This window comes from Nestor notabilis, unplaced genomic scaffold, assembly GCF_000696875.1.
Source record: "Nestor notabilis isolate BGI_N333 unplaced genomic scaffold, ASM69687v1 scaffold3096, whole genome shotgun sequence".
In the NCBI taxonomy this organism is placed as follows: Eukaryota; Metazoa; Chordata; class Aves; order Psittaciformes; family Psittacidae; genus Nestor; species Nestor notabilis.
This window is the reverse complement of record NW_009933300.1, coordinates 57,275-67,735: the sequence shown is the minus strand read 5'-3', so window position 1 is coordinate 67,735 and position 10,461 is coordinate 57,275. Positions and strand designations below refer to the sequence as shown.

The 10,461-nt window shown below is 50.0% G+C and overlaps 1 protein-coding gene across 1 annotated transcript; it reads left to right on the top strand.

Moving 5' to 3' along the window:
* The first annotated feature begins 1,826 nt into the window (after nucleotides 1-1,826).
* Nucleotides 1,827-8,217, top strand: KLHL35 (kelch-like family member 35). Its single transcript, XM_010016814.1, has 6 exons — nucleotides 1,827-2,716; nucleotides 4,861-5,045; nucleotides 5,596-5,714; nucleotides 6,179-6,367; nucleotides 7,021-7,209; nucleotides 8,029-8,217. Exons 1-6 carry the CDS (start codon nucleotides 1,827-1,829, stop codon nucleotides 8,215-8,217), a joined length of 1,761 nt encoding a protein of 586 aa, XP_010015116.1.
* The last annotated feature ends 2,244 nt before the right edge of the window (nucleotides 8,218-10,461 follow it).

Below are 10,461 nucleotides of genomic sequence, written 5' to 3'. Positions count from 1 at the left end.
TTTATATATATATATAAATAATGCAGGATTTGTTGCTATGTGGTACTTAGATGGAGAGAGTAACCCAAGAAGATTGTGCATGGGTGATGGTAAAGGGACAAACCCACTCTTCCTTTGGTGTTGGCATTGCTTGTCCCATGGGTAGGTAGGCTGGAGCGATGTGAGCTGGGGAAAGACATTTGGATTAACTGGGGAGGGAAGGGGGGATGTCTCTTTGTAAGCTTAAGCTGCTTCTTCCCAGCACGGAGCTATGCGTGACCGGATGGCTTGGAATGTGTGTGGATGAGGGAGAGAAGTGGGGATAAAGATGTTTATTCCTTTCCTGGTTGGAGCTGCGTGTGTTGGGAAACGTGGAGTCAATGCTGCTCTTTGCAAAGGCATCTCTAGAGACCTGCCTTTGTTGTGACTTCTTTAAAGCACTTTGAACCAGCCATCAGCTGGTCCCTTCTGTACACAGCCCTGAGCACCCATCAGCAGAGTTTGGGATGTTTAGAACCTTCGCCCACTTCCACGGGATTCCTTAGATCTTTCTTTAGGGCTTGTCGTGCTGCTTCACTGCTCTTTAGGTCCCTGAGCATTCCCATGGCCTGGGCAGAGGTGTTCTCCCCACTGCTGGGCAATTCTGGAGGCACAAGGGATATGGTGGGGTGAAGACACACAGGACTAGGTTTGGTTGTCCCACACACTGCCAGGAGGTGTTCTCTGGGGCGAATCTCAGCACCTTTGGGGTCTGTGGTCAATTGCAAGGGCCGGATGGGAAATGCAGGTGTGGGGAAAGACATGAAGGCACAGAGCTAAGACAGGGATTTTGACTCCTGAGAAATTCAGTGTAATCCTCCTCAAGGGATGTGCTACCGGCCTTCTTGCAGGTGACTCTGTGGTCACCACAAAGCCACTGATGTCCAGCACTTTGTCACCCCGATGGGGCCTCGTGCTCCTGCCAGAGGCTCATGGAGAGATGCTCCAGATCCTGACCTAAGGAGCTCTTAAAAGCAGAGCCTGAGCACTTCCCAAATGGCTTTTTGCTGTTACAGAGCCTCAGGGAAGCAATGCAAAACTTGTGTGGCCATAGTGGAAGCTGTGATCAGGCATGATCTGCTGATAGTCCTCACTGGCACCACACTCAATGCGTGGTGCTGACTCTGCAATGCTTTTAAAACGAGTTGTGGCATTGCTGTGCCCCTTTAACACAAATAAGTGCCAGAGTATCTCCCGTATGGGGACAGGCTGAGAACATTGGGGCTGTTGAGCCTGGAGAAGAGAAGCTGCTGGAGACCTCAGAGCAGCTTCAGTGTCTGAAGGGGGCTACAAGGATGCTGGGGAGGGACCTTCATCAGGGCTGGAGCGATAGGACAAGGGGTGATGGGTTCAAACTGAACCAGGGGAAGTTCAGGTTGGACCTAAGGCAGAAGCTTTTCCCTGTGAGGGTGCTGAGGCGCTGGCACAGGGTGCCCAGAGGAGCTGTGGCTGCCCCATCCCTGGCAGTGTTCAAGGCCAGGTTGGACACAGGGGCTTGGAGCAACCTGCTCTAGTGGAAGATGTCCCTGCCTGGAGCAGGGGTTGGAGCTGGATGAGCTTTAAGGTCCCTTCCAACCCAAACCATTCCATGATTGTGGTGTTGAATATCACTGAACCATAGAATGATTCAGGTTGGAAGGGATGTTAAAGCTCACTCAGTTCCATTCCCCGCCACGGGCAGGGACACCTTCCACTAGACCAGGTTGTTCAAATCCTACCCAACGTGTTCTACCGGCCCAGGTTGACCTGACACCTCAGTCAGGTATTATAACAATGTCCTGTTCTTGTGTCGCCGCTTCCCCATCAGGATGCATCGAATGATGAAAGAAGAATCAAGTTTCAGGACAAGCAGCCTGGAAAAAGTGACGCGGGACCCAAGCAAAGAAAAGCTGCAGATGAAGCTCTGCAGTGGGTCCTGCCATGCCGAGCAGATCCTCCAGACACTCAACTCCTACAGGCAGAGCGGCATCTTCACCGACGTGGTGCTATTAATCGATGGACAAGAGTTCCCCTGTCACCGAGCCACTTTGTCAGCCAACAGCACCTATTTCCGAGCCATGTTTGATGGCAATCTCAAGGAAGGCCACCAGGATATCATTAATATCCAGAAGATACCTGCTTCCACTATGTCTCTCCTTCTTGATTATATGTATGGGGGGAACATCATCATTCAGGAGGACAATGTCGAAAGCATCTTGGAACTGTCAGACTTGCTGCAGATCTCCAAGCTCAGGGATGCGTGTGTCACCTTCCTTGAAGGCCAGCTTCACCCATGCAATTGCTTGGGCATCATGAAGTTTGCTGATTCATTCTCTATTGCTTCTCTGACAGAGAAGAGCAAGAGGTTCATGCTGGAGTGTTTTGTGGAGGTGTCGTGTCATGAGGAGTTCCTGGAGATGGATGTGAAGGAGCTGGTTGAGTATCTGTCCGATGAGGAGCTGGTGGTCCCCAAGGAGGAAGTGGTCTTTGAGGCAGTCATGCGCTGGGTAAGGCATGATGTACCTGCCAGGAAGGGAGCCTTGAAGGACCTCCTTGAGCATGTGCGCCTGCCCCTGCTCAACCCCACCTACTTCCTGGAGAAGGTGGAGATGGATGGGCTCATCCAGGACTCCAAGGAGTGCATTCCTCTTCTGCACGAGGCCCGCAAGTACTACATCCTGGGCAATGAGCTCAGCTCTGCGCGATCAAGACCCAGAAGGTAAAACATGGTGTCTTCTTCCCTAAACCAGCCTGGCCTAAATTGATGGATCTTAAAGTCTGAGGGGAGTTCTTGGGTTGTGTTGTCTTCTTTTTCCTCTGAATGCTTCTTGTTTGGCCTCCTTGCTTCCAGAATGACGGTATTAGAGATGTTTGCCTGGATTATAATGCACGTGACACTTTTTGGGGGGCAAGAAGTGCTCTAGTCACACTGCTCTGGGTGTGCAATGATGCTCTGCCCCTGCTCTGCTCTCATTTCACCTCTCTTGGTCTCTCTCCCACCCTCTCCAGGCTGCCTGTTGACAGGAATGCTCGGACCCATCTCAGTCCTCCTGCATGGTGCCTCGCTCAAAGGCATTGCTGGAGGGTCAGCAGTTAACGTTCAGGGATCAAAAGCAGTTCCTGTCCTAGACATTCCCAAATTATTGCTCTTTCCATTGATTTATTGATGAACAGCAAGAAGACAAAGAGATGCTGGTCTGGGCAGCTGCCAGTGTAAAGTGGAAGAGGCAGAGAAAAAGTGATTTCTAGGGTTGGGTGTGTGTAGAAACCTGCATTTTTTAGTGACTGTGTAGTTTGGATTTGACCAGCCACATTTTAGGTCTCTGCTCTTTCTACATGGTGCTGCAGGTCTCTTAGGGTGTGCTTGGTAAGCGTGCTGATGGACACCTCTGCTCTGGGGTGGGTTGTCACATCAAACTGAGGTGGTCTGTGAGGTTTCCCATGCTTTTCCAGAAGACACCCATGACCACGGAGCTGCAGGGCCAGGATCTTGTGCTCTCCTGCACTTCAGCCCAAGGAGCACAGGGGTTTATGTCGCTCAGTGGAGCATCCTGGGCAGAAGGATGGAGGTTGCCCCAGTGCATCTCAGAAGTCCCAGCCTGGCCTTTAAGGCATGTTTCTGTCAGGTGGAAGAGAGAGTTTGACACATCTTCCCTGTGCCTAATACCAGAACAGGCTCAAGGCCAGGTTGGACACAGGGGCTTGGAGCAACCTGCTCTAGTGGAAGGTGTCCCTGCCCGGGGCAGGGGTTGGAGCTGGAGGAGCTTTAAGGTCCCTTCCAACCCAAACCAGCCTGGGATTAATGATTCTACTACATACAGAACTGCTCAACAGCAGGATCTGTGCATCCTCAAGGATGCCAACAGCTAAAATTCACTGTGGATAAATCCCACCCCCCAGCATCCACATTTTACCTCCCCTCTTTTACAGCTTTGTCTTAAGGGAATTGCCTCAACCTGCACAAACCATGTCAGGGCTGGGGACTGGACCAAGTCTTTCAAATCCTCTTTCACTCTCCTCCTTCCTCTCCCTCCTCTCCTGCAGAGCCGTTTCTCTCTTGCACCTACTGCTTGGCAGGGTTTCCCTTCCCCTGATGTCTGCCTTCTCTGCCCACTTCCGTTAGGGCTGGGGAGAGATTAAGATTTCCTGGAAACAGTTCTCTCTGGGCAGAAAGCTTGCTCAGGCAGGATGCCAGGAATGGCTTTCCATGCCTGTGGCTGTTCCTTGGGGATTACTAGGCTGGGTTCTGCTGGAAGGGGCAGGGTGAATGGCAGGAGGCAATATAGAATCATAGAATAGTCAGGGTTGGAAAGGACCTTAAGATCATCTAGTTCCAACCCCCTGACATGAGCAGGGACACCACACACGAAACTATGTCACCCAAGGCTCTGTCCAACTTGGCCTTGAACACCTCCAGGGTTGGAACATTCACAGCTTGCTTGGGCAACCTATTCCAGTGCCTCATCACCCTCACTGTGAAGAACTTCTTCCTTAGATCTAACCTAAACTTCCCCTGTTTCAGTTTAAACCCATTACCCCTTATCCTACCACTAGAGTCCCTAATGAAGAGTCCCTCCCCAGCATCCTTGTAGGCCTCCTTCAGATATTAGAAGGCTGCTATGAGGGGATTTTAAAGGTCATTCCTCAGTTAGGACCCCTTCCTACCCAAGCTTTTGGGAGACGCCTTTGATTTCATCATGCAGACAAAAGGGGAGGTGCTGAGGTGAAATGAATCGCCCATGATATCAGTAGCTGATGCAGGAGAGGATCTTGCTCTCACTGTGCTGCCAGTGTCCTAGATAAGATGGGAGGGATGATGGAAAGATCTGGTCCAGAAAGTTACCCATGCCTTTCACGGTGTAGGTTCATGGAGCTGTCAGAAGTCATCATTGTCATTGGGGGCTGTGATAAGAAAGGCCTTCTGAAGCTGCCCTTCACGGACCTCTACCACCCAAAGAGCAGGCAGTGGACAGCCCTCTCCAGCGTGCCTGGCTACACCAAGTCAGAGTTTGCTGCCTGCACACTGAAGAATGATGTTTACATATCAGGTGAGGCACCTGGACCAAATGGTCCTTTCCTGGTTGCACGACCTTTGCTTGGACACCCACTCCTTGGTCTATTCACTAGGACTCATTCACACGCATCCCAGCTTTGGAGCAAAGCCACTTCTTGGTGGAGTTTATCCTTAGGTGGTTTGGATTATACCCAAAGGAACAATATCACTTTTGAGCTGGAGGATAACAACGTGAACAAGACCTTTCCCTCCTGTTGGGGTTCTGTCAAAAGTGTTTCGCCATGGAATGAGCTGGGTTTGGTGTGTCCTATCAAGACAGGGTGTCCCAGAACATCAGTCTCCTGCCTCACTTTAAATACAATGCCTATCAGATGAGCTTTATATAAGGGATGGAGCAGAATAACAAATGCCTTGAAATCCATAAAGTATCTCCCTTTAGAAGCTGAGTTTACATGGCTATAACCCAACAACCATATTCTGGCCTAAGTTGTTCCGTTGCATGGAGGACCTATGCGATACTGAGGTGTAGTGAGGTGATGGGGTGTCCTTGGCATCACACCAACCCTCCGTCCCCCTGTTTTCAGGAGGACACATCAGCAGCAATGATGTTTGGGTGCTGAGCTCCCAGCTGAATGTCTGGATCAAGGTTGCTTGTCTGCAGAAAGGTCGCTGGAGGCACAAAATGGCAACTCTTCAGGGCAAGGTAAGCAATGGCCTGAATTTGGGGAGAAGCCACAAGGAGCACCCCAACTTCTCCTGCTGCCCCATACCATGAGAAACTGTCAGTGTGTGTCTGTCTTCTGAGTCATTTAGAGCTGGGTTTGATGGGAGAATAACTAGGACATAACGAAGGTGTCATTGTTGTGTGGTCACCTGAAGTAGCTACAGAGGAAGATGCAGGAATGAGATCTATCATGGTATAAGACTTCTGAAGATACCTGTGTGAAGTCTTTGAGTGAATGCTATACAGTGTGGAGTGTTTCATAGAATGGTTTGTGTTGGAAGGAACCATTAAAGGTCATTTAGTCCAACCCCAAGCTTTTACCATGGCTTGATGTCCATCTTCCTGGCCAAGTCCTAGCCTCCCCTCCCATCCACCATGAGAGCACAGCCCATTGGGTGAGGCCAGGAGTTTCTCATCCACTTGCTTTTCTTCTCTTGTGGCAGATCTACGCTGTGGGAGGCTTTGATGGTTTCTACCGCCTCTCCAGCGTGGAGTGCTACGACACCTTCTCCAACACTTGGTCAACCTTGGCCCCGCTGCCTCAAGCTGTGAGCTCGGCGGCTGTGGTCTCCTGCCTCAACAAGCTCTATGTGCTGGGAGGTGCTGTGGATGACACCGTTAACACTGACAAGGTATCGCTGGGGCATCAAGGATGGAGGGGGACCTAAAAAAGAAGGTTTGCCAAGGAACGTGGAGGGAATGGGGTTCTCCTTCACCTTACAAGGGCACCCTTTGTGGAAGACTAATGGAGTCTTCCTTATAATAAGATGGGAAGTCATACATTTAAATGGAAGCCAATGAGACTTAGGGACCAGAAAGGGAAGGTGCCAGAGTTACAGTGTATTAGGCATGGTTTCAGTAGAGCCTGGTCAGCCCTGAGGTACCGTAGAACAAACCTCTGACACCGTGGGCATTCACTTCAGATAAACCAAAACAGTAGTAACATCCTGGAGGAGACCTCTGCAAGCCAAACATGATGTTTCTGGTCTCCTGAGCTCTGCAGGAAGACCCATCAGTGCTTCTCAGCTCTATCTCTGAAGACTTAACCATGTGCAGCCTGGGTTGAGGACATCCACCCTGGGGACTTAGAGTTGTCTGGGATACTTGAATGCAAGAGGCAATGCTAGAACCCCTCACCCCTTTGGTCACTGCACTGGTCTCTGGGTATTGAAGCTCCCATCCACAGTTCTGTACCCCATGTCCTGTTGTTCTATTGAATAGCAGCTTCATCCCAGCAGGCAGAAGTGGTAAATCCATGTTCCCATGGCTGTGTTTCTCCTCCCAGGTCCAGTGTTACGACCCAGAGGACAAGAAGTGGACGCTCTTGTCTCCCACCCCTTTTTACCAGAGGTGCATCAGCGCCGTCTGCTTGGAAAACATCATTTATGTTGTAGGTGGACTCCTCAGTAAGATCTTCAGCTATGACCCAAGCAAAGACAGTTGGAGAGAAGCAGCCACCCTCCCTGGGCCTCTGGTAAGGAAGAGGTTCAGGAAGGAACCTCTGAGCCTTCCTTCTTTACAATAGCAGCCATCTGGGCTTTGCTGGGATTGAAGGCAAGGAAAATACATTGTGGGTTTGGCTTTGAGCATGTGAATGTGACCTCTGCAGAGCAACTCAAACGTATGTGTCCACCACCAGTGTCCATACTGCTTGGAGGGAGTCTCCCCCACAGCAAATCCAAGTTTGCTGGGTCCACATTAGCTATTAATGCTAGAGGAGTGTATCTGTAGGATGAAACCAATGGTGTCGAGGACCTGTTCTCCACGCTATGTGTCTCAGGGTGAGGGTTATACTGGCTCTAGTCTGGTCCATGGACTGAGCACAGGCTCGTGGTGACTGTATATCTTGGGTTAGTGTCATTATGGTTGACACTAAACATGGATCTGAAAGACCATGCTGCAATGTGAGCTGTGGCACAGTGAAGAGGAATGATGGACACAGCTCACCCGGGCCTAAATCAAGATGCCCATGTCAGTGCACCCTATTAAGTTGCTTTGATGGGGAGGTGAAGGATGGTTCTCTGGGCTCTTGGTGTGCTTGTGAGCATGTGCTGTGCCTGGGGGACTGCCAGAAACAGCAGCAGTCCCTCCCATCACTGTCTTGAGGCATTTCAAATACCTAAACTCTTATTGGAACAGTAAGATTGCAGCAACCCAAGAGCCAGACATCAGTTATCCTACCTACTTCCCTTCCTCTGGGCAGGTGAGATTTCAGCCCATTGCAATGGCTCAACCCCATGCCCAAAGCTTGAGGCTTGCTCCTCATCTCTTGGGCTTTCCTTCTGCTTTCCAGGAGAGCTGTGGCCTGACGGTGTGCGGAGGGAAGATCCACATCCTGGGTGGCCGGGATGAGAACGGGGAAGGCACGGACAAGGCATTCACTTTCGACCCGGTGACGGGCAGCGTGGAGCAGCAGCCGCCGCTGCAGCGCTGTACCAGTTACCACGGCTGTGTGACCATCCTGCAGCACATGAATAGATGACCACCGGGCTCCAACTGCATCCACCTCCCACCCAGAGCCTCCCCTTGAGACAGTGGCCATGCAGCATGTGGACAGACACCTCACCTTTGAGCAGGAAGGGCCATAGGAGCCGCTGAAGATGCTCCAGCCGCCTCCTGAGTAGCCTCTGTTTTGTTACTTCTGGCCTGATGATGCCAATGGGTTTGATGCTGATCTAGGTGAGAGGATGAAAAGGTGCTGGGCTGTGTGAAGCTGCACTGGAGACCTTGCCACAGTAGGATTCAAGCATCCTTGCAGCCCCTGGGACTACTGAATTTGACCTTTATGTAGGTGCTCCTGGCTGTAGATTACAGTTTTGCTTTATGTTGGCAGCAGAGCCCCACAGTCGTGCAAGGACATGTAGTTGCTGCTTTCTGATGCCCAGGACTGTTGCAGTAACAAATTACAGTTACAGGATCCAATCTTTTAGCTAAAGCTGTCAGGTATTTATGCATTTAGCTCTGTAGAACCCTGTGTCAAACCACGGTGGTGACCTAAATGGTCATTAATCTCCATGAACAATTAGACCCATTACAGTGGAGAGCTGAGATGGAGACTTCAATGCTGATATCCCAAGAAAATCTCTTCACTCAGTCCACAAAAGCCTGGTTAAATAGTCCAAGCTCTGGCTCCATTCTGTATCTCCTGAATGAGGGTTTATTCCCTTAAAGCCCAGACTGCTGCCTCCTTTCATACATGTTTTGTGGTTGAATTGCTGCCTCTCTGTGTCTTTGGAATTGAGAGGACAAGTGAATGATGTAGCCAAGAGTTCCTTCTTCAGAAAGCAGAGGTAGGGGGAGTATTAACATGTAGGAATGAAGCATGAAGACCTGAAGCATGGTAGCCTCAGAGTCTGGCCCATTTTGGCTCTGCAGTGAGCTAGCAAGTATTAAAATAAACTCAATACTTCACAGTATTTCATGCAGAATCCCTTGGAGCCAGAACATGCAGCTCATTTGGAGGGTGACCTTCTGATTACACACTCTGTGTTGCTCCAGTCAGTTGGTCTCAGGTCTAGAAATGATCCTGAGCACGTATGATTTGGTAAAAGAGCCACAGTTTTTAATGTCAGTGTCTACTCCATGACTGGAACTGGTAATTTCGAGTGGCTCTGTTTATATGTTCATGTTGTTTAAGTAGGGACTTAGTTGCTTCTAAATGCAGAGTGGGGTCTATTAAACTCCCATTCCTTGTACATTGTGGGGTGTACCCCTCAACAGCAGGCTGCTGGCTGGCTGCTGGCTTCTCTGCACCTTCCTTCCCTCGCTCCAACAATGAGTTCTTCCTGAAGTAGAGGACATGACTACGTCCACTGGCCCAGATGCTCCCCTTCCAGGGCCATTTAGTTGTCTTAAATCCGGTTTTGACTGTTTCCCCCATATGGCTGGTTTGTCTGAGGTCTGTCAACTCCCAGAAGTTCACCTCCTCTTTGTGAAGGTATCAGGCTTACCTGTAAAATGTGGCCAACAGAAGTCCCTGCTGAAGGACCAGAACTGGTTGTACTGAGACACACTGATCTCCTCTTCACTTTAGGAAGTGTGTGCTCTTCCATTGCCCAAGTGACGAGCACAGTGTTTCACTGCATGAAACGCACCTTATGCTCTTCATAGTCACATCTGGGAAGACTCAGGGCTCTCAGAGTAATTTTGATCATCAAGGTGCATTATTTGGGTGTTTTCAGCCTCAAATTCTCCTTACATGAGGGTTACCCTTTATCAGCTCATGAGCAGCACACTGTGTCCATTAAGCAGCCTAGAAGAGATTCAGTGCTCAGACAGATTATTCCCATGAAGGGAGAAAAAGAAATTCATACTGGTAAAAGGTAATTTTATTTGCAATCAAATTGCATGGACAGTTGAGTCTTTCATGGGAATGGAGATTTCAGGAGACACTGGCACCTTTCCTTCAGCTGGTTGAATTGGCACAAACACGTCAACCCATGCTGTGATGGTCTTCAGGGTCAGAGGCCTCTGTCCTCCTATAGCCTCATTTCCTGAGGACCACAAACCACAGTCCATCTTTCCTTCCCATTTTTGTCTCTCTTACTGTTCCCCTGCGCCTTAAGCAATTCACTGCTTTGCTATGGGCACCCCTTCAAAGTGTGTGGCTTGGGACCCACTATCTCCACCTTGGCCCATGATTCATATCGTAGAATGGTTTGTGTTAAAAGGGACCTTAAAGCTCCTCCAGCTCCAACCCCTGCCCCGGGCAGGGACACCTTCCACT